Source organism: Sminthopsis crassicaudata, chromosome 1 (assembly GCF_048593235.1).
Source record: "Sminthopsis crassicaudata isolate SCR6 chromosome 1, ASM4859323v1, whole genome shotgun sequence".
NCBI classification, from domain to species: domain Eukaryota; kingdom Metazoa; phylum Chordata; class Mammalia; order Dasyuromorphia; family Dasyuridae; genus Sminthopsis; species Sminthopsis crassicaudata.
Genome location: NC_133617.1, coordinates 585573090 through 585601079, shown reverse-complemented (window position 1 = coordinate 585601079; position 27990 = coordinate 585573090). Strand labels below are relative to the sequence as shown.

The following is a 27990-nucleotide window of genomic DNA, read 5'->3' as shown; positions in this document are numbered from 1 at the left end:
TCCTTTTTGATAAATCTTTTTTGGTAAGTAATTTCCAAGACATCAAGAACTTCTCTTAATTTAAAACTTGTAGAGTACCATGCCCACATGGCATTTAATCAATGCATTTAAAATGATGATAATTTCGTTCAATTTGATCACTTAAGATGCAGTATAAGCATTAATAGCGCCCAGTAAGAGCCAGGGCTTTCCCTCCCACACGCAGTTGCTGGCTGGGACACAGGAGCTCAAGCAGCAGTGAGTGGGATTTAGGAAATCACCTGCTTGACACCCCGGGCGCGGTTGCTATGAATGATTCACTAGGATCTGGCTTACTGCTAACAAGAAAATCCCTGCCTCCTGCCACTTCCTTCTCCGATCCCCTCTTGGGTTGTCTCTCCTGTGCTTTGGCCTTTAAAGAGATGCTAGAGCAGGTGGGCACCGAGAACCTGGCAGCGCGTTCTACTCTCCCCCACTCTTCCCTAATTTAGCAGTACTTCCGGCCGCGTGACATCATCCCCCGCACCTCGGTGACGTGAGCGGCGGGTGACGTGAGTGCGGAGGGGAACGCGGTGACGTTGCTATTTAAAGGTCCTCCGAGGGGAGGATGGATGCACAGCGAGCGCGCCTGGTGTGGGAACTGAAAGAGGCTGCGGCGGCGGTGGCAGCGGCAGCGGCAGCAGCAGCTGGGGCAGGGGCTGGGAGCTGCTGGAGGAGCAGACCGTGCAGCTGGCCAACCGGGGGCATATAAGGGAGGCTGAGGGGTAGGGCCCAGTGACCTCTCCTCGCGAGAGCCGGCTTAGCCTCTTCGCCCCGCTGGCATCTGCGGTACCAGCAGCGTTACCCCTACTCTCCCCATCGCTGCTGGCCCCGTCTCCTTCCCTGGTTCTCCTCTCCCGGGGCTGGGTTGGCGGCTGGTCCGTCGCTGCTGCTGCTCGTGTCTGCCTCCTCTGCTGCTAGTGGGAGGGACCGAGAGACGAGCTCTCCCACCCTCCCTTCCCCCACTTCACTCCTCCTCCTCCTCCTCCTCCTCCCCCCTCCTCCCGCATCCTGCCTGCTCTGCCTGCCATTCTCCCTCCCTCCTCCTTTTCCTCCTCCTCCTTCTCCTCCTCCTTTTCCCAGGCAGTATCCAGCGGTGGGGTAAGCAGCCTCCCCGCCTGCTTGCCCCGGAGCCCGGCAGCGGAGGAGGCGGCAGCAGCAGCAGCAAGAGCAACAGCGAGCAGGGCCGGTCGGGGTTGGAGCGGCTCTTCGGAGCGCGGGAGAGCGAGGAGAGATCGAGGCGGGGGCGGGTGAGGATGGAGGTGTGAGGCACAGGAGGAGAGGGACTGGCCAGGCATGTGAACTGGCTCCCGTGGTTGCAAGCTTGCCAGCGAGCACCCCAGAGCCACATTTCCCCGGCCCCCGCGGGTGGGCAGAACCGATTACATCCTCCGAGGGGCCCGTGCAGCCAATTGATACTAATATCTCCTCCCCTCTGTCCCCCACCATCCCTCCCTCCCTCTGCTGCCTCCAGTCCGCACTGTACTGCTGGGGGCTCGGTGCAGGGGAGAAAGCGTGGGGGCTCGGCTCTCTGATTCATTCATTCTCTGCTGGCTAGGCAGTTCGAAGTCTCTGGCATTAAAAAGGGGATAGAAGGAGAGAGAAAAAGAGAGAACATATATATTATCTTTTTTGGATTTTTTTTAAAGCGGTGAATGAAGGGACCAGCGAAGGCAAAGCTCCATTGTGTTTAGCCGAATAAGGAAAAGGGGTTAGAGGGAGGTGAGATTTTGGGGCCCTCCCCCCTCCCTTATCTCTCAGCCTCCCGGGAGATGTGCTGCTGCTCTCCCCTCTTGCTGCCAGCCTTGAAATGGCTTCATTTATTCTCTTCTGGAGAATGAATCGATCCTCCCCAGCCTTCTCTTCCTGTTCCCCACCTCCTCTATGCTCAGAATCCTAGAGGAGGGGGAGGGAAAAGATTTCGCCTTCGTGGAGTATCGTGCACGTTTGGGAGCTGTTGGGTTTGCGCTTTGAGATTTTTCTATTAAAAAAAAAAATCTTTTCTATTTACAAGGGGACAGAAACAGTTGCATTTCATCCCCATTTTAGGATTTTGATTGCCATTTTTTACAAATTTTAAAATTGCATGCCCCGTTGTGTCGCGCTCCCCACCCGGTAGACCTGCAGGGGTGCCAGGGAGATTTGAACGCACCGCCCGCTCTCCCTGCAGCTCGGAAAAAGAACACGAGCATCTTTCCTGCTCCTGGCGCGGGGACTGCATCCTTGTGCAAAAGGACATGCGAGCAGCGACCGCCGAACTCCTTTCTTATAGGACTCGATGAATCTGGATTGTGCATCGACCCACGCGGACTCACGCTGTGGAATGAGAATTGGCCTCTGCTGTTCCCCAGCGCGGCATTTTAACTCTCACAAGCAGATGCCTCCTCCCTTGCTTTGAACATTTTGGGATCTCCACGCGAGAGATTCATTTACCTGAGGAAACGAGCCGAATTGTCTCGGCATCCTTGAAATACCTCCAGACACGCGCAGATCACGTGGGGAACCGACAGCAGTAAAGCCACTGAAAAGACTCCTTAGAAAATTCTTCTGTAGAGCAACTTAGGTGGAAGTTTTCACTGGGCAAAATGGGGTAAGGATTTTGCATTGATTGAGGCTTTGAATCTTCTAAGGGGAAATTAAGGATGGGGGGTAGGGGGGAGAGTGTTGGATGGAACTTTTGGGATGGGTGTGTTTTAAACAAAAGACTTCTCTATTTTTGGCTAAAATCCTTAATATTTAGTCATAAAGACTGTCTGTGCCAGAACTAACCTTTAAGGGACTTCTTATTTTAATGGTGTTTTAAGTACTAGGAAGTTGTCTTTTTTTAGGATCTTGAATTTATATCTTTGAATGCAATCAGAATTTGAATGTTGGTGTTCCACCAGGGGAAAAAAAAATTCTTCTTAGAGTTCTAAAATCTTTCAAATCCCCATAATTACAGAATTTTATTGTTTGGGTTTCACAATGAAGATTCCTTCATTCCCCCCCAATCTTCTTTCCCCCCTTCCCTCCTCCCCCCTCCGCCAAAAATAAAAAAGGGAGAAGAGGGGGGAGAGAAATTCTCTTCCTGTTTTTTCCACTTTGTAAACGTTAGTTCTAGTCGTAGAAATAAAATAACAACGATAATTAATATTTTTATAATATTTTAAGGTGTGCAAAACAGTTTACATAATTTATTTTAACTGACCATTGCCACAGTCCTGTAAATTAACTATACAGCTTGTTCTTAATCCCATTTTATGCATGAGTAACTGAGCTTTATTTTCTAGTGATTTGTGTGCCCTGCTAATGGTAATCGGAGATAGGATTTGAACTCTTGTCTTTCCTGACTACACTACTCTTTCCACTACAGCATGCTATCTCAAGGCTGTTAGAGACTAATAAAGGCATTTATTTTTAAATTAAATGTGTCCCCAACATAAACTGTTTTTCTGTTGTGCAAGAGTGTACAGACTTCTCTGCTTTAGGTTCAGATGCCTAGAAGTGAATTGTAAAGAATTGACTTGTCTCTTGGAGATTAAAATGAGAATCACAACCAAATATGGGCTTCCCGTGCTTCAGGAGAGTTTCTCTTGATCTAGAATATCTTTTATTTTGCAGCTTCATTTAACTGCTTTAGTTGGAATTCAAAAGCCTTCAAATCTTTTCTCCTGTGTTTAATAGGGAACTACCCAGCCCTTGTCCACATAGAACTTTTAAAAATGTAGATGTTTCCTAGTTTTAAATCATCATGATATCAGGGTGAAGCAATACTTTATATAAAGTTAAGTATATTTTTTGCATCATTTCAGAAACATGATTGAAAATACTGCTAGTTTTATTATAGTGTAGGACCTGACTAATGTATGTATACCATTAGTTATTGAACCTTCTTTATATAAAAGTGCTTTAGAATAACTTGTCAAACATATTGCATGACTCTTTGATTGTGTTTGGTGTTAATTATTGTATAGACCTGAACTTTGTGTTATAATTTGTTCAAACATAGTTTTATAGATTTAGAGCTGGAAGGGATTTTAAAGGTCACCTAGTCAAACTCATCATTTTACAGGTGAGGATTTGTCCAAGGTCACTAAAGTAGTAGATATATTTTGAGCTCAATTCTTTGACTTCAAGTTTTGGTTCTGCCTCAATAGATATTTAATGAATTTGCATATATATGTATATATAAACACATATACATATAAGGATAATATTTATACATAAGGATATATGTGTTTATATGTATCCTTTACACATATGCGTAAGGGATTTAGCCGAACACTTTTAGAGCTTGTTCTATCAATGTGATTTACATCTTGTAAAAACTTATGTTTTTTTTTTAAACTACATATATATATATATATATATTTTAAACTACATATTCATCTTTAAGGAAAAATTTCAGGTCCTACTTTTTAAAAACTAGAATTTAAAATATTTTTTATTAAACAGCTTTCTGTTGGGTTCAATGACTTTCTCATTCATTGGGAAAGAGTAATGATTTAAAACTTTTATTTACACATGTGAGTAATAGAGAAAATGTCTATTTATGTGATAGTAGAAGGTCTTAATGGAAAAAGCAAGTAGATTAGGACTCTTGAGAATTCTCTCTCTCTAGGAAGTCCTAGCACTATTCTTATTACCTAGATGACCTTGGGCAATCAGTTTAACCATTTTAATCTCTCTGGACTTCAGTTTCTTAATGAATAGAGGTTCTCTAATGCCCTTTTCACCTATAATTACTTTCTTCTGATTTTTCCTTTTCCTCTCCTTAGCCCAACTCCAATACAATTTACATTATTCTTAGTGAGGTTTCTTCAAGTATATTTCCTTTGGAAAGAGAGATATTTTCTTCAAAATCTCATTTTCCATCACTTTAGCAACAGTAACTGGGAAGTAATTACAACATAAAGTATTTCTGAAAGTGAACTGATTTAATGTTATGTTACTAATATTCCGCATTCTTGAAAATAAAGCTTAAAAATGGCTTCCTTCAAATAGCTTCAGTTTTTCTTTTCTGATTGAAGCATGCTGGAGAACAAATGGAGTGGCAGCTTCTCTCCTGAGAACTGCATTCTCACATTAAACCAAGCAGTGTGAGTACAGTAAGAAAAGTCAGTTTGCCACCTTTCTGTTGAATGTTGATTTTTTTTTTAAACTGGTAAAAATCTTGGTATCAATCTCCAAATATCAGGATATGGTATATAATAACATAATATGAAGTTTGATTATAGTTGATTTTTATTTGATGAATTTTGTATTGCTACTTTTTGTTTTCACATCTCTCTGACTTCCATATATATCTTACCCAGAGAGTCATTCCATAATGAGTAATAAAAAGAAGACGAGGAAAACTAGCAAAACTAACCAACAATCAACTGAGTGACAGTATAGGTAGAGTGTCTCACATCTGCCAAAAATAAAAGAGAGAGAGAGAGAGAGAGAGAGAGAGAGAGAGAGAGAGAGAGAGAGAGAGAGAGAGAGAGAGAGAGAGAGAGAGAGAGAGAGATGCATTCTCATATTTTTGGAGGGCATCCTCCAGTTTACTCAGCAGTCAGTTTGGATTTTGTTTTTTCTTTTGTTTACATTCTCAGCATCATTTAAAATGTGTTAATATGCTAAGTCAGATTAATTCCAAGGAGGGTGACACCTTGCAAGATATGATCTTAAAACTTGAAAGAAGATAAAAACAACAGTTTGAAATGTTTGCAGGACAGCTTGTTTCACTGACTTTGACATTCATTTCTGTTTGGGGCTAGTCACTTCATACTCTGGACTGAAGTTATTTCTCTTATAGGTTGGATCAGATCAGAGTATATTTTTAACTCTCAAATCCTGTATTGCTAGAATATCTAAATGCTTATATGTAGGTAGGTATAAATGAGAGAATGAAAGTTATGCATCTTAAATTTAATGATTTGCAATTTTTTTGATCCATGCAAAAATGATCTTTTAATGTAACCTATATTTGCTAATATGGGTTAAGTGTTTGCTATTGTTTATATTGGTGGCTAAAAGATTAATATAGAATTAAGGAAGGCGATATGTGTGAGTCAAAGCAAATTTGTCAAAAAAAAAAAGAAAGTAGAATTTGGAGGAAGGAGGAACACAGGGAAAGAGAAAAAGGGAAAAATGGGTGTAATCACTTATTTTTCACTTGGTTTCTGCAGAAAATTTTAATTCCTGAAAGATAGTAGGAAATAAAAAACAAATTAGCTGGAACATTTAGATGATATGTGCACTGTTGTTGGCTTGGGTACACTGAAAATATTTATTGTGTTTTTTTTCTTTTGTGAGGCAGTTGGAATTAAGTGACTTGCCCAGGGACACACAGTTAGGAAGTTTTAAGTGTCTGAGACTGGACTTTAATTCAGGTCCTTGAAAGTATTAATTTGTAAAATATTTATATACTGTGTTTTACATAAAAAGAAAAATGTGAAGGTTTCTCTTAGGTAGGGCTTTCAAAGCATTATCTTCACCAAAGGGAATTCAGGAGTCATACAATTACACAGAAATTGTTTTTTTCCCAGTAAGAGGCTACAAATAGTTATAGTTGACTTAATTTTTAAAAAATTACTATTTGTTTCATATACAAGTTTTTAGTTACATAAGACATGTTTGGGGAGAATTTGTTTCCTGCAGTATGGAATGAAGATTTTCACATGAGACAAAACAATTGTCTCAACAGATGAATGTAATAGTGAATAATGATGAGGCTATATTAGAGAAATTCCTTCTCCCATTCTTCTTACCACAGGATTAATACCATTCTAAACTCTGCTTACTTTTTCTTTTTCATTCACCTTTCCTTGGATGGACCCCTGAGAGTCCCTTCAGTGTGAAAACTATGGTAAGGTTTACATCTGGAAAGCTCTTACCTATTTTTGCTTTAAGCTTTTGGTTGCTGGTTTCTTGTCTTCACTTGGGAGGACAGTTGACCAGAAACTATGGCCCCTGGGACAGTAGCTTCTCTGCTTTACCAAAATTTAAATCCAACTCCACAAAATTCATGGATTCATACAAAAAAAGCAAGAGGACCAGGAAGCTCACTTAAAGGAATTCTCTGGACCTTCATGTAACTGAACCAAAATTTAGAACAGAATATTATCAAGAATGAGAAATATCACTTAAAGAATTCCACCAAAGTGAATATGTTCCCTTGAAAATCATCCCTCCAAATATGCTCATTTTTTACAAAGGAGGAATCTTTCTTTCTTCCTTCCTTCTTTCCTTTCTCTATCTCTCACTCTTTTTCTTTCTTTTTTCTCTTTCCTTCTTTCTCTTTCTTTTTTTTCTTTTTCTTTCTTCCTTCCTTCCTTTCTTTTTCTTTCTTTCTCTCTTTTTCTTTTTTTTCTTTCCTTCTTTCTTTCTTCCTTTCTTTTTCTTTCTTTCTTTTCTTTTTTCTTTCTTTCTTTCTCCTTTTTTTCTTTCTTTCTTTCTCCTTTCTTTTCTTTTTTTCTTTTTCTTCCTTCCTTCCTTCTTTTTCTTTTCTTTTTTGTTTCCTTCCTTTTCTTTTTTCTTTTCTTTTTTTTTCCTTTTCTGTTCTTTTCTTTCCTTCCTTTTCTCTTCTTTTTTCCTTTCCTTTTGTTTTCTTTTTTCTTTGGACTACTTGTGTTTTTATCAATAACCATGTATGCTAATAGTCAACCCTTGATTATTGAGACTCATGAAGTATACCATAGATGTGCATAGAGCTACATGGAGTTAATCAAAAGGTATTTTGTATTTGATTAGATTGTGGCATTGGGTGTTCTGGGTTCTTTTAATCATACTTCCATTTTGGATTTGTGTGTGTTATAAATTCACTTTCTAAGCTAATAATGAAGCTTTGAAGACTTGGTTGAAAAGTAATTGGGCAGCAGTCAAGCACTTCCTTCCATATTCCTGTTCATATCTTCCTTATCTTCCTTGCAACCCACTCTAATGCTGGGAATAGATGAAGATGCAAGTAACTGTACTTGGCTAAGCAAAGCTACTGTTTCTCAATTTTCCATACTATTCTCTGCCTTCTCTCCCCCCAAAAGAAAAAAATAAGGGAAAAAAATAACCCATGAGGTTTACATTTACATCTTTATAAAGGCTTCCCCTGTTGAGATATGCAGAGTAAGTATAAGAATGATCTGCAATGTCAACAAAGCAAGTAATTAAGCAGACAGCCATAGATAATCTGACTGTCAAATTTGGAAACGAGATTTTTATAGCCTGAGCAACAGGAAGAGAGATAGCATGGTTTAGTGGATAACGGGCTGCTGGCTCTAAAACCAGACAGTCTAAACCTTTTTTTCTGCTTTTCTTTTCCTCTGACTTTAAATCTAGTTTTTTTTAAACTATGTGTTTAATTCCCTTCTCCGTTCCCCATAATATCTACCTAGGATATGCTTTGGTAAAATGTAGGCTATTCAGAAATACTGCCATTTAGTTTGGAAACAAGAATTTTATGACTGAGGATGTGCTTTTCTGCCTATTGACAACATATCTATAAACTCTCAGAAAGACCTGCAATCCAAGTATATTGCTATTTGTTAAGATCCCTTTAAAAGTAGCCTTTTCCCAACAAGCCCTAGTTTACCCTCTTTGAAGAGGATGTCTCATTTTCCTTTCCTTTTCTGTCACTTGCCCCAGCTCTCTCACACACACTGATTGTGTGAGTTAATCATTTAATCTCTCTGTGTCACAGGCTGTTCTTTAAAACTGTTATTCAAATTGTTGTTGTTGAATCATTTCAATCATATCCAACTCTTTGTGACCCTGTTTTGGAAGTTTTCTTGGCAGAAGTATTAGAGTAGTTTGCTATTTTCCTTCTGACCAACAGGGGTAAATGATTTTTTTAGGATGTTAGAGCTAGTAAGTAAGTGTCTGAGGTCAGGTTTGAATTCAGGTCTTCCTTACTCCAGACCTGGCACACTATCCTTGCTGCATATACAAAATTGTATCAGTGGAAGAAATTTCCACACTGATTGTTACTTACAATGGTAAAGTATAATTCAAGACCAAAAAAAAATAGTAGAATGGATATTCCAAAATGAACTGTTTTATATCAATGATTTATTGAAGACTTTTATGTCTAAGGTGCAGGGGCTAAAAGAGATACCAGGTCTGAGCTTAATAGTGACTAGGAAGGAATCTTTTTTATTATTTTGAAATATTGTTAATTTTGAATTCTATATGACAATGAATAATGGCTTAGTTTTTAGTATCTTCTTTCGGAGTGATCTATAACTTACACCTTAACATTCTCAAAGAGTGTGTTTCTCTTTCCACCCTTCCCAATAATTTACTACCTACTGGTAAGATCAGATTCTTCCAGTGCCCCTCTTCTCTCATAGATATAACCTTCCCCATGAATACTGTATGACTAGAGCTAATCTTTCATTCTCCTTTTCCATTGTGTGAATTTTACCCATTGTTTTCTGGTAGTGATGCTAACAAGACTTGGGAATAGAAGTGGTTCTTCCTTTTTTCATTTCCTTAAAAGGTAGAATACAGAATTTCCTCCAGTGATTTTTTTTGCCTACCTAGAAGTAGTATTATATTAGTAGAAGTAGTAGTATTGCTTCTAAGTCTTCTTTCATATGTCCTGTCCCTCTCTTAGTTCCTTCTTGCCAAAACAATTTATTCTTTTAGTTATCCTTCTAACAACTCACCTGAGGTAGGAAAAACTGGGGAAAAGAAGAGACTCTTGTGAAGACTGCCACCTAAATAAGATATTCCTGTGCCCTATCCCTAAAAGTAAAACATAAACTACACAGGACAGCCAATGCTATTGTACTAGCTTAGTGTTGTAATTTGGCTTATATAATGGAAGCTTCTATAAAATCAAAAGATCATGATTTCATTGATGTGGATACTTATTACCTAGAATTTAGAACATGGTTATTCTATGTAGCATCTTCCTCAAAGAATTATTATTATGAAAATCAAAAAAGATAACACTACCATTCTTAGGTCATAGACTGTGCAAAAAACAGGTTGCAGGCTGGATTTATTCCTTACCTAAAGTTTGCCCCTGCTCATTTTTATGGAGGGCTGTTTTTTTTTTTTCCTTGCAGGATGCTACTCTTATTTTGTTGGGTTAAGTTATTGGCTGTAGATCTTTATTATTACCTTTCAGAATATTTCAATCCATGTTCTTTGCTTCTTTTAAGTGATAGCTAATAAATTTTGAGCAATGCTGATTATGGTTTCTTAATATTTGAATTTTTTTCTTTTTGGATACTTGGGACTATTTTTTTTTTTTCTTTTGTCTAGAAGTTCTGAATTTTGGCAATAACATCCTTGAAAGTTTCCATGTTGGGATTTCTTGTATCTCAACTTAGACTTTTATCCTGTGGAGGTCCTGTTTTTAAATTTTGACTTTATGATTTAAAAATTTGATAAGCCTGCCATCTTTGACTCTTGTCATTGGTGAAGATTTTAAACTTCATAGGCCGAAGAACAGATTCTTATAGTACTCCACTGGAGATGTCCTTTCAAATTGACCTTGAACCATTAATGACCACTGCTTGGCTCCAGTTCAGCCAATTTTAAATAACTAATTACACTATCATTGAGCTCATATCTCTCTCTTTTTTCCACAGGAGTAGTATAAAAGAATCTGCCTAAAATTTTGTTAAAAGTTAGGTATATACAGTATACATCCACTTGAAGGTAACTTATTCAGAAATGAAGTGATGTTTTAGTTGAATAAAATGTGTGTATATTTCTTTCCTATCTTATATATCTGCTATTTCACAGTCTGTCATCTAATTTATTTTATGGCCCATGACTTGCACAGCAGAGTGCTTCTGTGATTTATGTCATTCATTAGATTTGTGGAATGAACAAGATGTTTTAAATGCTCAGAAAGACTTCCATTTACTCCACAGAACTTCTTATATTTATTTCAGAATCTCAGGATACTTCAGATTTTGCCCATATTCTTCCTCATTTTTAAAGGCTGTCTTCTGTAGTAACAAGTAGTCAGTACTATATAAGCACATTTTAACTCTTCAAGAGTTGACATAGTTTGTTTTACTAACCAGCTATGTATAAACATAGTGCTCATTAAGATATTTTAATCAATCACTAGGCATTTATTTTTTTTTTTTAATTTAATTTTTATTTTATTTTATAATTATAACTTTTTTTTGACAGTACATATGCATGGGTAATTTTTTATAACCTTATCCCTTGCACTTACTTCTGTTCAGATTTTTTCCCTTCCTCCCCCAACCCTCTCCCCCAGATGGCAGGCAGTCTTATACATGTTAAATATATTACAATATATTCTAGATACAATATATGTGTGTAGAACCGAATTTCTTGTTGCACAGGAAGAATTGGATTCAGAAGGTAAAAATAACAGTTTACACTCATTTCCCAGTGTTCCTTTTCTGGATGTAGCTGATTCTGTCCATCATTAATCAATTGGAATTGGATTAGCTCTTCTCTATGTTGAAGATATCCACTTCCATCAGAATACATCCTCGTACAGTATCATTGTTGAAGTGTATAATGATCTTCTGGTTCTGCTCGTTTCACTTAGCATCAGTTGATGTAAGTCTCTCCAAGCCTCTCTGTATTTCTCCTGTTGGTCATTTCTTACAGAACAATAATATTCCATAACATTCATATACCATAATTTACCCAACCATTCTCAGATTGATGGACATCCATTCATCTTCCAGCTTCTAGCCACTATTAAAAGGGCTGCCACAAACATTTTGGCACATACAGGTCTCTTTCCCTTCTTTAGTATTTCCTTGGGATATAAGCCCAGTAATAGTATGGCTGGGTCAAAGGGTATGCAAATTTTGATAACTTTTTGGGCATAATTCCAGATTGCTCTCCAGAATGGTTGGATTCTTTCACAACTCCACCAACAATGCATTAGTGTCCCAGTTTTCCCACAGCCCCTCCAACATTCATCATTATTTGTTCCTGTCATCTTAGCCAATCTGACAGGTGTGTAATGATATCTCAGAGTTATCTTAATTTGCATTTCTCTGATCAATAGTGATTTGGAACACTCTTTCATATGAGTGGAAATAGTTTTAATTTCATCATCTGAAAATTGTCTGTTCATATCCTTTGACCATTTATCAATTGGAGAATGGCTTGATTTCTTATAAATTAGTCAATTCTCTGTATATTTTGGAGATGAGGCCTTTATCAGAACCTTTAACTGTAAAAATGTTTTCCCAATTTGTTACTTCCCTTCTAATCTTGTTTGCATTAGTTTTGTTTGTGCAGAAACTTTTTAATTTGGTGTAATCAAAATTTTCTATTTTGTGATCAATAATGGTCTCTAGTTCTCCCTTGGACACAAACTCCTTCCTCCTCCACAAGTCTGAGAGGTAAACCATCCCATGTTCCTCCAATTTATTTATGATTTCGTTCTTTATGCCTAAATCTTGGACCCATTTTGATCTAATCTTAGTATGTGGTGTTAAATGTGGGTCCATGCCTAGTTTCTGCCATACTAATTTCCAGTTTTCCCAGCAGTTTTTGTGAAATAATGAATTCTTATCCCAAAATTTGGGATCTTTGGGTTTGTCAAACACTAGATTGCTATTTTTATTCACTATCTTGCCCTGTGAACCTAACCTATGCCACTGATCAACTAGTCTATTTCTTAGCCAATCCAAATAGTTTTGGTGACTGTTGCTTTATAATACAGTTCTAGATCAGGTACAGCTAGACCACCTTCACTTAATTTTTTTTTCATTACTTCCCTTGAAATTCTTGACCTTTTGTTGTTCCATATGAATTCTGTTGTTATTTTTTCTTAAAATAGTTTCTTGGAAGTCTGATTGGTATAGCACTAAATAAATAGATTAGTTTGGGGAGTATTGTCATCTTAATTATATTCGCTCGGCCTATCCAAGAGCACTGAATGTCTTTCCAATTATTTAAATCTGACTTTATTTTTGTGGCAAGTGTTTTGTAATTTTGCTCATATAATTCCTGACTCTCCTTTGGTAGATATATTCCCAAATATTTTATACTATCGACCGTTATTTTGAATGGAATTTTTCTTTGTATCTCTTGCTGTTGGACACTAGGCATTTATTAAACACCAAATAATGTGCCATGCATTGTGCCAAATGCTGGAGATACAAAGACAACACTGAAATAGTCCCTGCTCTCAAGGAACTGAATAATCTAATAAGGGAGACTTCTATATGTGCATGCATATGTATATGTATTATATACATACATATATATGTGTGTGTGTGTGTATATATATATATATATATATATATATATATATATATATATACACATACACATAACATACAAAGTCATTTTGGAAGAGAATTTTATTAACAGCTAGAGGGATCAGGTATCATTTAGAAAGTAAAGCTTGAGCCATCTTTTAGGAAACCAGGGATTTCAGAAAGTGGAGATAGGAAGGAAATAAATTCCAAGAATGAGGAGACAGTCAGAGCAAAGGATAGATAGGAACAGAAGTGTCCTTTCACTTTCTGTGGGTATACATACACACATGTATGCATGTGTATATACACATCTGCACAATCCTTGTTTATTATGTATTGTACATTTACAGTGCATACACTTGTGTGTATGTGTGCATATGTATATACATGTGTGTGCACACATTTGGTTGTATAACAGAAAGTAGACTAGTATGGTTGAATTTAAGTTGTGGAGAAAGGAATACTGTAGAAGAAGACTGGAAAAATAGACAATGAAGAGACTTAAATCCCAAATGAGTTTACATTTGCTCCTGAAACTAATAGAAAGCTATTGAAGTTCATGGAATAGGGGTATTAACATGATCAGACTAACACTTTAGGAAAATTACTTTGATAGTTGGATGGAAGATGGATTGGAAAGGAGAGAGACTTATCAGGGATACCAGTTAGAAAACTATTGCAGTAGTCCAGGCAAGAAGTGATGAGAGCCTGAACTAAGATCACAGTGCGCTCTCTCTCTCTCTCTCTCTCTCTCTCTCTCTCTCTCTCTCTCTCTCTCTCTCTCTCTCTCTCTTTTCTCTCTCTCTTCTCTCTCTCTCTCTTCTCTCTCTCTCTCTTCTCTCTCTCTTCTCTCTCTTCTCTCTTCTCTCTCTTCTCTCTTTTCTCTTCTCTCTTCTCTCTTCTCTCCTCTCTCTCTCTCCACACCTTTTGGTTCCGGCCTTTAAGGGGAGTTTTGCCCCTTTGAACTTCTGGGGAGGAGCTTACATGTTTAAGAGGAGCAAGTTCATTGGCTGAAGTATTTTTCCCTAAAGCCCCTGAGTTATTCCACTCCCATTCTTTGGGAGAATAAAAGAAGCAACATTGGGCCTGGAAGAAGAGTCTACTCTAGGTCAGAGTTGGGGCAGCTCTCTACAGGAAGAAGAGTCTGGCGGGGGGATTGAGTTGAGACAGCAGATCTCCCAGAGAGCGATCGGCAGTTTCTGGAGACAACAGAACATTACAGGGATGGAAGGGAAAGATGTGATAAAAGAAAGGATGAATTTTTAAACTGCTTGGATATGTTACCTAAGAGAGAAGAATTGAAGGTGAGATTATGAATATAGGTGACTGGGAGAATGGTGTGGTCATAAACATTGAATGATAGTGAAGTTCTGAAGAGTGGATTTTAGGGAAAAGATGAATTCTGTTTCAGACATGTTTTTGAGATGCTTATGGCATATCTAATTGGAAATATTCAATAGGCAGTTGATAATATAGGAGTGGAGCTCAGGGGGAAAAAAGCATATAGATTTACAGATATTGGAGTCATCTTCATAGATATGACTGAACCCTTGGGAGTTCATGAGCTTATCAAGTTAGTAGATAGAAGAGAAAACATCTCAGGACAGTCTTAGGCTATATCTGCAGTTACTGGGTTTGATGTGGATGGTGAATGAACAAGGGATACTGAGAAGGGGGAAGAACCTGTAAAAGCCTGTGTCCTGCCAACCCAGGAAAGAGAGTTTAGTAGAGAGAAAGTTGAGAAGCATGAAGCTTGTTACAGCTATTCAATTTGACAATGAAGAGATCATTGGTAGCTTTGAGAGAGAACAGTTTTATGGGAATGATGAATGATGAATTTAAATGATGGAGAATAGATTGTAAAGGGTTAAGTGGGAATGGAAGGTAAGAGAGATATCTTGACTATACTTAGAAGGAATAGAAAGTTGTGAAAGTTTTTTTAAAGATAAGAGAAAGGGTTTTTGTGAGCTTTGTTTAGAAGAAAGGCTTCTTCATCTGTGACCTGAGGGACTAAGGAAATAGTGGGAATTATGTAAAGCAGTTGTGAAATAAGGGAATAGAAGGAAGCTGTTAATGAAGGGCCTCTATTGTTGTTATTGAATGTGAAATAAGGTCTCCAGCTGAGAGTAGGTAGGAAGGAAGTGCTGCAGGGAGGTTGAAGAAAGAAGAAAATATTTGGAACAGTTGTAGAGAATGAGCTAGAGAATCAGTGGGGAGCAAAATAATTACCTTGCTTCAGTGAAGGATTAGCTGAGTATAGATAACAAATTTGTAGAGGACCTAGTCACCATGGTTTCATGACTTTCATCATTGATTGGAAGCATCTCAGCTGGATTGGAGGCAAATGGAGGGAGTAACCTAGGACTGAGTTTTAGCAACAGGATGAGTGACCAAGGAATTTGAAAGTAGAAGTTGGCTTTGGGGTTGATCTTCATCCTTCATTTTTGAAGAGAACCTATGACATCACCCATGCAGTTGTGAGTAATGGCAAGGTCAAACTGTTAATGTTAGGTAGAGTGGAGGAGGAAGTTGCATGAGTGAGCCAACTGAGGATGGAAATTCCTGTATTTGAGGCATAAATCTGTGGGCTCAAGCCACTTAGTATGAAGGAATGATTTGGAATAGAGAGGGAGAGTATCAGCCAGGAACTGAATTCATTGAAAAGGGAAAGAAAAAATTCTAGAGTTCCATAGATGATGATTCTGTAATGGTGAGAAAATGGGATAGAGTAAACCTTAAAAGAAGGCTATTGCTATATAGTAGTAGTAGAGGGAGAAGTTATAGAAGTGACTGGAGAGCAAAATATTTTAGGGTGAGGAGTGATGGTGCTTTAATGCTTAGGGGCTCCAAGATGAGCAAGGTTGAAATGGTTAGCCTAGTTGTCTTTCCTCCCAGGTCAGAATCTTTCTTTCTATTGTTCTGGGTCCTCCCTCCTCCAACACAAACAGAACAACATCTTTTGCCTCCCTCACAACTATGCTGGATTCTAGACTTGATCCCCAGTGGAAAGGATGGCTAATGGCTTAAAACTAAGTATAAACTCTAGAACTGGAACTAAAATGGCTCAGTTATGGACAGAAATATTCCTTTTGGGAGGATTTTTTGGGAATTTTCTCAGAACCAGGGAAAGGGCTTCTTATTTTCCTGGGTCAGTGTGCAGCCTAGTTCTATCAAATGGAGAAGGTGGAGAAGCAGATGTTGGTATCTTGGGGCACGCTACTGTCAGATCCATTTTTTCTAATGCATAGATCTGTTCACATCATTTATCTGCTCAAAACGTATTAGCCATTCCCTATTGGCTATTGAATCAACTCTGTCTCCTTTGTTTAAAGTTCAAGGGTCTCTATCATTTGATACCAACTGTCTTTCAAGCTTTCTCATTCACTTCTTCTCTATGTCCCTTTCTACTCAATACACTAGCCAAAATGAAGTTTTCAATGTTTCTGAATATAGGCTCATAGGTTTGGAGGTGGATGGAACCTCAGAAGTTATCTGGTCCAACTTTTCACATACATGTACTACCCCATTTTACAGATGAGGAAACTGAAAACCAAGGAAGGAGCTTAAGTGATTTGTTCAAGCCTCAGACTTGACTCCATTTTTCCTGACATTTTACTCCTCCCAAACCTATTCTTTGTCTTCATTCTCTTAGCCCTTTGCCTTTTCTGTCATGCTGCATGTTTTCTTTACTTACGCCATTCCTCTTGGCTGGAATGCCCAACCATCCTGGACTGCCCATTTCTTCTCCCCCCCTTACCAAATCTCTATCTCTTGAAATTCTCATTGCCCTTTAAGAATGAGCTCCAATAGTCACTTCATCTTGCAACTTTCTCAGTTCCTGTCATTCAAAAGTAATCTTTTCTGCTCCTGCCCTCCAATTGCAACTGTAGATTTGTGTTTCACACACTCATCATACAATATTTTCCTTTTTGATAATTATTGGTGCCTGTAGCATATCACACTAGCTAGATTGCAAGTTGTTCATTTGTCTTCATACCTTAGAACCTAGTGCAGTACCTTACTAGTGGTAAGGGCTTAAGAAATGGGAATAGCAGCTTGGGGTAGCAGGAAGAACTCTGGTTGAGCATCAGAAATCCTAGGTTTGAATCCTGAAATTGTCTTGCTTGCTATATGTGTGACCTTGGGGCATTTATTTCACCTCTAAGGCCCCTTGGATCCCTCTTCTGTGAAATGAGGGAAGTGGAACCTCCCTTCCACCTCTAGAAATTATAATCACTTTTAAAAATTTGTTGATATGAAAGGGCATGTCTTTATAAGATAGCTGAACTGCTCTGCCTTTTTCTTTGTGATTTTTGGTTAAATTTTATTTCCAATTTAAGAATTTTTTCTCTTCCTTCCCTTCCCTATTGGAAAAAAAGAAAAACAGTATCCCTATAAACATATATTTATATATCTGCATATATATATATATATATATATATATATATATATATATATATATATATATATACATATATATATATATATATATATACATATATATATATATACACACACACACATATATATCTCTACAAATATATATAAATAAATACACATACACACACATACATATATAGTTAAGCAACATAAATTCTATCATTTATCTAGAATGTTTCACATTCTGCATTTGGACTCCATTGCCTCTTTATCAGGAGAATGAGTAGCATTCTTTATTATCAATATTTTGGATCATTTTGTTATTTTGGTTCTCGACTTCTTATATTTAGAAGCTTTTCTAAATATATAATGCTTCCTCAGACTTGAAAGACATGTTTGTTTGTTGTTTTTTTTTTTTTTTTTTTTTTTTTTTTTTTTTTAAGAAAACTAGGCTTTTGGAAGAAGGCATAGTCATTATATACTTTTTTAGATATGTTGAAATTGTGCTATAAGATCTAAAAGTATTGGGGCAAATTAAAACAGTCTCAACAATATTGAATCTAGGAGTTAGTAATCAAATTTTAAAGTCAGTTGAATTTTTCATCATTGAAGGAGAGAGACAGAGGGAGAGACGGGAAGAGAGAAAAGGTCCAGGGAGAAAGGGAGAGAGGAAGAGAGAGAGAAAGAGAGCAAAAAATCCAGAATGAGACATAATAACAGTTTTCCTCCATCTGCTCCTTACCTTGTAACTTTGCAAAAATCACCCTCTGGACTTCCTTGTCTGTAGAGCAATATGATTAGATGACTTCTGAGGGGGACAACTAAATCTGATTCTTGCTTGTGTATTGAGTATGAATGAAGACATACAGATAATAAGGCAAAACATACTTATAAAACATACTTATGATATCAAACATTGTTTATTAAGTAATTTACACATTAATATCAATTGATCAATATGTCCGAACATATATGAAATATATAGCAAACTGTGGCAGGTATACAGGCAATGAATGCTTCAGTGCCCAGAATGACAATGCCAGAGTAATGGACTTGGATTTGTTCTCTATCATGCTCAGTCCTGGTTCTTTGTACTATTGCTCTTCTGATAATTCAGGTTTCTGGAGCTCAGGTAAGCTTGGTATTTAGCTCTAGCCCTGACCCTTCTGCCTTCTTATTCTGAGACTTTACAGATCTAAAACTTTAAGTGACCCTAGAAGTCATCTAATCTCACACTCTCCTCTGATATATAAGAATAGAAAGACTTGGGATTCATTATACCATATGATAAATCCTCAAAAGATGGGGGCAGTAAAACTATAGCTACGCATGTAACGTATGGATTAAGAAACAGGAGATATGAGGCAAAGTAGAAGTGTGGGTCCACACTGAGTACAGATCAAGTACATTTTTTTTTTTTTTTTTGTGGAGACTGGCTGACTCTACTGATGTTGCTGTCCAAACTTTTGTTAGTCCTCATCCCCTTAACCTTTCTACTGCAGTTAATAATAAGATCCTATGGACGGTTCTTTTCAACAGAGAGGTGATTCAAAGCAATTCCAATAAACTTGTGATGGAAAGTGCCATCTGCCTCCAGAGAGAGGACTATTGAGACTGAATGTGGATTAAAGCATAGTATTTTCCACCTTTTGTTATTTTTTCTTCCTCATTTTTTCCCCCTTTTGATACGATTTTTCTTGTGCAGCATGACAAATATGGAAATAATGTTTAGTAGAACTGCACATGTTTAACCTATATTGGATTGCTTGCTCTCTAGGGGAGAAAGGGAAAAAAATTGGTATACAAGGTTTTGCAAAGGTGAATGTTGAAAACTATCTTTGCATGTATTTGGGAAAATAAGAAGGTATTATTATTTTATTTTATTTTATTTTGCTGAGATAATTGGGGTTAAGTGACTTGCCCAGGGTCACACAGCTAATAAGTATTAAATGTCTGAGGCTAGATTTGAACTTGGGTCCTCTTGACTTCAGGGCTGGTGCTCTATCCACTGCAACACCCAGCTGCCCTGAAAGTATTATTTTTAAAAAAGAAAATGACATTTTCCTTCTTTCTATCCCCTTTCCCCAATTCTGTCTTTCCTGGCAGCCAAGACATTGCTATTCCCTGATTTTCTTCCCACCCGCCTGACCACTGCTGCTGAATCTTTTAAGCTGGCTTGTCATTCATCTTCTGCCCCCTTGGCATATGTCTGTCTATCTTCAAGGCTTTGTTCTAGGTTTTTGCTAGACTGTATTGCTACACATATCCTGCTGTTTGTCTGTCCTGTTGCTATCTCCAGCTGAACATGTCAAGAGAATATTAGCTTCCTGAGGGCAGAGAATACTTCCTTTTGGACTTTGTATCCTGGTACCTCATCTCTTCCATATTCTAAGCACTTCATATGAACTGAAATTAGACACTTTTCCATAGGAAATACTGCTACTCTGTCCTTTTATAGAATGCTTTCTATTTGAATAGCCCTCTTAAAGTTAGTTTTCTAGCTTAATCCAAATTTTTATATCCTGTGTATAGTTTGTTTTTCCAATTAAGTTCTTCATAATGGCCCCTTGAAATTTTTTCAGGAGGATGTACTATATTTGCATAGTAATGGAACTAGATTTTAAAGAGCTCAGAATAATCATTCCAGGAAGTCCAGTGACTTTAGTTTTTTAATGAAAAAGATAAGCAAAGGGTGATTTGTACTTTTAAAAATCCATTGTATATACCACAGGATCTATATACTTATCTCTTGCATGTTGCTTGATATGTATTTGATCTTTTGTCCTTTTGCTTCAGTTTAAGATGAGGTCATTTGTAGTAGACTCTTTTTAAAATCTTTCCAACTCTAACTATAGAAATCTGTTTGTAAAAGAGGATTATGTCTTCTTTCCCATCGGGCATTAATGAGTTGAACTACATACTGCATGTTTATCTTTAGAAGAAAGGTTCTGTCAACATTATTTTAGTGGTGGTATTACTTCTCTGGTATTTTTGAACCTTGGTGTCATGCAGCATGCCATGATTAAAATTCATGTGCTCTGCTTAATCGCCTTGCCAACCTTAATGTATTTATCTGTCTTGTTTACTTAGTACAACTGAGGATGTGGAAGTCAAGAGTAGGAAAAATGCCAAGTTACCTTTTAATAGAATTTCATTCCTTTTCAGGTCTGGATCTAGGTGGCATTTGTTTGTATTTTTTCCCCCTCATTCAGCTTCTATTCTCTAGAAGTTCATCTTTGATACTTGCTTACCCTCCTAATATTGTCATTGACAATTTTGGTTTTGTTCCTATATGACCCTATTATACAAAATGTAACACATCAGTTTGCTAATATTACCATTGCTTAATATTGTTACTGTCTGCATATTTAAAATAAAAATTATGACTTCAGCAAGGAGAGTTAATGAAATAAATATTTAAGTATTTCAAATGATGCTGTGTTTTCATTAGATATGGGATGAGGAGTTATGTTATGGATATATAGAGAGGATTGCCAAACCCCCAAGTCTACTAGCAGCAACAGTCCCAGTTTATCATGTGAACAAATGACCAAAAAAATCACATATGATTTTAGTCTTTATCTTCAGAGTACTAGCCACTTTTGAATAGTTATTCATGCTGACAAATATTCATTAGATTGCAGCAATTGAAAGGGAAAAAAAAATTATTAGTTGCTTACTTGCCAAAGAGTTGAATAATTGTTTTCCAGGACCCTCATGAAATTTTGTGGCGTCTTCTCTGAATTTATGTTCCAAAAATGTAGTTTGTAATGTTAGTCATCATTTTAGTTCTCTTTATTGATGATGATAATAATTGCCATTTATATAGTACTTTAAAATTTTAAAAGTACCTTATGTAATCTCTATCTTTTTACATAATTATCACATTTGATCCACACAATAACCCTCCTAGGTAGATGTTATTATCTCCATCTTTATAGAATGAGGAAACAAACTATGCTGTGATCCATACTGAATTCCCATAGTCCTCCCTCTGGGTGTAAATGGCTCTCTTCATCACATGATGATTGAAACTAGCCTGGATTATCTTATTATTGGAAAGAGTCACATCCATCAGAATTGCTCATCGTATAATCTTGTTGCTGTGTACAATGATGTCCTGGTTTTGCTTATTTCACTTAGCATCTGTTCATGTAAGTCTCTCCAGGTCTTTCTGAAATCATTCTGTTCATTTCTTATAGAACAATAATATTCCATAACATTCATATACCATAACTTATTCAGCCATTCTCCAATTTATAGGCATCCACTCCCACTTTCCATTTTCCTGCCACTGCAAAGAGGACTGCCACAAACATTTTTGCACATGTGTGTTCCTTTCCCTCCTTTAAGATCTGTTTGGGGGTATAAGTCCAGCAGTAACAATGTAGGATCAAAGGGTATGCACAGTTTGATAACCCTTTGGGCATAGTTCCAAATTGCTCTCTAGCATGTTTGGATAATTTCACAACTCCACCAGCAATATATTAGTGTTCCAGTTTTCCCACATCACCTTCAACATTTGTCATTATCTTTTCCTGTCATTTTAGCCAATCTGAGAGATGTGTATTAGTATCTCAGAGTTGTCTTAATTTGTTTTTCTTTGATCAATAGTGATTTAGAGCATCTTTTCATATGACTAGAAATGGTTTTAATTTCTTCATCTGAAAATTGTCTGTTCATATCCTTTGACCATTTATCAGTTGCAGAATGGCTTGAATTCTTAGAAATTTGAATCAATACTCTATATATTTTAGAAATGAGGCTTTTATCAGAACCTTTGAATATAAAAATGTTTTCCCAGTTTATTGCTTCCCTTCTAATTTTGTCTGCATTAGTTTTGTTTGTACAAAAACTTTTTAACTTGATATAATCAAAATTATTTCTTTTGTGTTCAATAATGAATTCCAGTTCTTCTTTGGCCACAAATTCCTTACTTCTCCATAGATCTGAGAGGTAAACTCTTCTATGTTCTTCTAATTTGCTTATTATGTCACTCTTTATGTCTAAATCATGAACCCATTTTGACCTTATATTAGTATATGGTATTAGGTGTGGATCAAAAAGTCAGTGATTGCAAAGTGGTATTTAGATATTAGATTTGTGTTTTCATGTCAATGAGTGGCATTTCTTCTCCTGGTAATGGCTTTATCTTTAGTGCTTTCTTATCATGGATGTTTTTATTTCTTTCTGTCTATAACATTTGCTGTTATTGAGTTCTTCTGAGATTCTGTGTTATAGTGGCATTCTTTCAGCTTGTCCTTTTTTTGATCTGCATTCTGAAGATGTGGCTTCCTTTCCAGCCATTCCATGACTCTCAAGTTCCTTCTTAAAAGTAGTTTAAAGTAGGATAGTTAAAGAATTATCAAATGGCAGCATCTAAGTAGAGAGCCATATTAATATGGTAGGTTCTTCATAAATATTTTTATTGAATTAGGAGAGCAACACTAGAAAGCTTTTAGAAAACAAGAAAGAGCAAGAGACTTATTTTGAAAAAAAAAATTTACTGTCTTAATTAACTAGAAGATCCCCTTCTTGACCAATCATGTCAGTCAGTGAAGGTTTTATTGTGTTTTGTCAGATTTTCCTTGAACCAGGGTGGCTCCAGATACTTTATTGCGTTTCTGTCTTCCAAGTTATAGAATCAAAGTAAATTTTGGAATACCATCAGTACTGAGTGGGCAAAAATTTGGCTGTCATAGATATTTCTAGGCTGATGTTTAAAAATGAGGATTTTTCATGGGGAAAATGTCAAATGGTGTATTCATGTTTCATGGTGATATTTTGTGAATGGTCACCCTTACATGGCTACCATTTAATATTTCTTCCCACATTATCTTTTGAAAGAGAACCTTCAAATTTTTCAGTATCTTGAAAAATCAAGCATAAAATAAATACAAAAAGCTTCCTATATTGCCATCATTGTGTCTTTATTATTGTTATTTACTTCCATTTATTTTGAGATCTGTACAGTAAAGATCTAATAGTTTGCAAAATATCTGAGGAGTGATGGGGAAGGACTATGAGGCAAGGCACTATGAAGGAGAAAAATATTTCTTGCTTTTAAATGATTCTTGATATAATGGGGAAGGGTGATATGTACAACCTGAATATACACAAATGGACAGATGTCAAAACTTGCTAGAGTTATTGGAACTAAGAAAAATTAACCTGATAAAATATATTGGAGACAGTTATTTTATGAGTAGTATATTGAAGAAGGAAAAATATAAGATTTTGTTTTGTCTAGTTGGGAAAAGGTATAAAATCATTATAATGAAGGGGGGAATCAGAATCTGAAAGGTGAAAGTAGGAGAGGGATTATGAAATGGAAATAGTAAACATATTTTGCTTGGAATGATTGGTGATTACAAGGTCAAAAATAATGGAAAATAAAGGATTTTAGAGAAGGAAATATATTAAGGACTTTATTAAAGCCTACAATGGATTTTAGGCTTAAATAAAATCCTTAAAATACTTCCTTCTCTAAAATCCTTTATTTTCCATTTTTAAAAAAAATTTTTTTTATTTAATTTGATTCAGGTGATAGTTTGGGAGTGTTTCTTGGCTTCTGAAAACAGGGATGCAATAAAAATTATGCTTTTGAGGAAGATACTGTAGAAAGGACTGGCAAGAATGTAGGTTAGCACAAAGCTGTGGTAAAAATCTATCTAGGTTGGTGGCCAATGGAAGGGTTGGCAGCTTTTAAAAATGCTGTGTCAAAATTTTTACTTCCTCTCCTTTTTCTGGCATTTTAGGAGATATTGATTGCACATCAGTTTTTGGTAGGAGGAGGGGAGATGCTGACTGTGTGTCCACTGTGGGGGTGAGGTAACTAGAAGAAAATATGAAATTCCTGACCAGAGACTTGATGGAGAAGATGCTTTTTTCTATGCTGACTCATCTTTGATGATGGATCTTCTTAAGCTGGATTAAGGATGGGGGAAGGAAGGAGGAAAGTATAGAGGCAATAACTTGGGTTGCACACCATTTTTGACACATATGCCATGAGTTACTGATTTCTTCAAAATGGGAAAAGAAAGAATAGCTTGAGCAACATTCTCAGAGAGAAAGAAATAGCAGTATTTAATGAGATTTTGGATGTGGAGAAAAATGAATTAAAGGTGACTGAAAAGACTGAAATACTAGGAGGATGGGCTAACCACAGAAAATGATAACAAAATTTGACAAGAAGAGAACAGTTTGGGGCAAGGGAAAAAAATAAGCTCCATTTTAGATTAGTACAGTATAATAAATATACCTTTTTAAAAAAGTGAGCATAAATTCTTACTATGGATGAGTAGTTTAGTAGTTATTTCCAAATTTGCTACTAAATTTAGCTTCACTTATTTCATATTATTCTCAATATCACCAAACAGCAAAAATTGTGTATATTTATTATCTCATTTCCTTTTTTTGCCTTTCAGCTTTTTTTCTGGCTCACAAATTATTCTATTTTATTACTGCATATTATTTTCCTCAAAAAAATCTTAAAATAATCCAGCCAATATTTGTTTGTTCTCTTGCCTTCGGTACCAGTTTTAATCTGTTTCAATGGTCCTTTGTGAAACTATGGTTTTTGCCTTTTGCACTTGTTTACAAAGAAACTGTTATCTTTTCTCCCTTCATTTTATTGACTTTCACATCTCTGATATTTATTATCTGGGCATATGAGATTCCCTGGAGTTATTAGGGATTTTAGGAAAAAAGTGGGCAGAATAATATTCTAGACTTATTGTCAAAGGAAAAAAAAAAGTCTAATATGCAGAGTGTGAGGATCAGCTTGTAGTTATTTGCATTAGTCTTATGTCTGGATTCTCATGTACTCCAGTCATCTCTATGCCAAATGGAAATTTCTTTCCCTAAAGTAATTCTGTAGTTCTATTTTAGGTTATATTGCAAAGACAATCAAACCTGTTTAGTTATGTTTGAGAAGAAAAATAATTTTAGACAAACTTAAATTCACATATGGAACTCTCTTGTTACCCTCTGGGATTGTTTTATTTCATATTTTTTGAATGGTTAGTGGGGAACTTCATGCCAGTGTTCAAGTTTTAATTGTTCTTTTCTTCGAAACATCTTATCAGTCCTTTCTCCTACATTCCCATGGCCATAGCTATAATGTAGAACTTCAACTCCTCCCAGCTGGGTTACTAAAAACAGCTTTATAACTTGCTTTCTGGAGGCTAGGTACTTTTGCTCCCCAATTAATCTTGCATATTATCGTGAAGCAATATTTCATTTTGTTATTGTTTTTTTTTTTTTTTTTTTTTTTTTTTTTTTGCAAGCAACATGATGTAATGGATGAGAGAGTTGGCCTTAGAGCAAAGAAGACCTAAGCTGAACTATTGCTTGTGATATATACTGGCTATGTAACCCTGAGGAAATTATTTAATGTTTTCGTGCGATAGGTAGCTTTCTTAGTTGTAGGGATAGTGCCTGTATCTGCCCTGGCAAAAGAAATTCCTTACTGAGAAATCCCTATTTGAATGGAATCCCAGATCCAGTTTCTTACCCTTAATTTTTCTGCACAAACATCTAGTGACTTCTGTAATTTCCAAATGCTTATCCTGGGCTTTTGAAAAAAAAATACATTTTTGTTGAAATCTCTTGTTGTTTTTATAACATCTTCATTTCCCAGTGGGAGCAGTTAAACAAATTTAACCAAGTATCAAAGAAATCAAAAATCTTAAAGTTCCACATCCATAGTTTCCCCCTTCTCTCTGCAGAGAAGGGAGGGTAGTGCCTTCTCTATGTCTATTTTGTAGCCAAGTTTGGCTATTATAATTTCATAGCATTTAGTTTCAGTTGTTTCCTTGTTCTTTTAATTGTAGTTTTTGTGTTTTTGTGATTACTATGATTTCATGTGTATTTCCAAGATTATCTGTATCCATCATGTTATACATTGCAATAATATTCTATCATATTTGCAGTAATAGTTTATTATATTTATGTAACACAAATTTATTTAGCCATTTACTGAGTAGACATTTATTTTATTTTTGTATGTTTTTTATTACTACAAAAATGTTACAAGTTCTTTGATGCATATTTTTAATTTATGTATTTTTATTTTTATTAAATTTATTTAGTATTTTATTTTTCCCCAGTTGCATGTAAAACAATAATTAACATGCATTTTAAAAACTTTGAGTATCAAATTCTTTTCCTTCTTCCTTCTCCAATCCCTTTCATTGAAAAAACAAGTGATTCTTTCTAGCTTATATATGTATAGTCATGTAAAACATTTCCATAATAACCAAATTATGAAAGAAAATATAGACCAGCAGTAATAATAAATCAAATGAGGAAAAGAAAGATGGGAAAGAAGGGAAAAAAAAAGAAAGTAAATTCTTCTATTTATAGAAGAATTCTTCTATAAATATCAGAGCATATGGGATTCCTTAGTTATTAGGGATTTTAGGGAAAAAGTGGGCAGAATAATATGCTAGACTTATTGTCATAGGAAAAAACAAAAGATCTAATATGCAGAGTGTGAGGATCAGTTTGTGGTTATTTGCATTAATCTTATGTCTGTATAAGCCAATATTTCTTCTTCTATCTATATTCAGACATCAACAGTTCTTTCTCTGGGCATGGATAGCATTTTTCATCCTAAGTCTTTCAGAGTTAGTCTTGGATCATTGTATTGCTGAGAATAGCCAAGTTGTTCACAGCTGATTATCTTACAATGTTGCTGTTACTTTGTACACAGTACATTTCACTTTACATAAGGTCATTTAAATCTTTCTGAGTTTTTCAGAGAGCATCCCGATCATCATTTCTTTTAGCACAATAATATTCCATCATACTTACTTACATATTACAGTTTATTCAGTCATTCCCCAGTCGATGGACATCTCCTTAATTCCATATCTTTGCCACATGAAAAGAACTGTTGTAGAAATTTTTTTACATGTAGGTCCCTTTTCCATGAGGCCTCTTTTAAAAACAATTATTGAATGGATAAAGCATTTATTAAACTTTTACTATGTGTAAAGCACCTTGTAAAACCTGGGGAAACAAAAAAAGTAAGACTCCCTGCTTTTAAAGAGCTCATTGTAGTAGAGGAGATCACATATATAGAATATTTCATCAATCAATAATTTAGAAAGGTTCTGAGGACTTCCAAGTACAACAGTAAAGCATTAAATGGTAAGGCCTCTTTTTTAATGCCATTTTCACTGATAAAATGATGTGGTTTTGATGTTGAATGATTTGATAGTACCAAACTCTTGATGGCAAGACCTTTAGTTTCTGGGTCTTTAGTAGATATTGCTATAACATTTAAAGGACCAGTTGCCAGGACAACTCTCCATAGGGATTGCTTCCTAGAATGATGACTAAGGACTCTGGGTTGGAAGCATTGCCTCCCAAGACTCTTGGGTTTAGTATCCTAGGCTATCTCCAT

General features: G+C 36.2%; 1 protein-coding gene across 3 annotated transcripts in view; it reads left to right on the top strand.

Annotated features, from left to right (window-relative positions):
- The first annotated feature begins 565 nt into the window (after nucleotides 1–565).
- HOMER1 (homer scaffold protein 1) overlaps nucleotides 566–27990 on the top strand; it is a 171184-nt gene continuing 143759 nt past the window's right edge. The window contains exon 1 of one of the 3 annotated variants that reach the window (XM_074282347.1): nucleotides 566–2608. In XM_074282347.1, the coding sequence (XP_074138448.1) occupies nucleotides 2604–2608 (5 nt within the window). In that variant the 5' untranslated portion in view covers nucleotides 566–2603. The remainder of the gene's footprint in view (nucleotides 2609–27990) is intronic. The other 2 variants (XM_074282349.1, XM_074282348.1) reach the window with 2 other exon arrangements.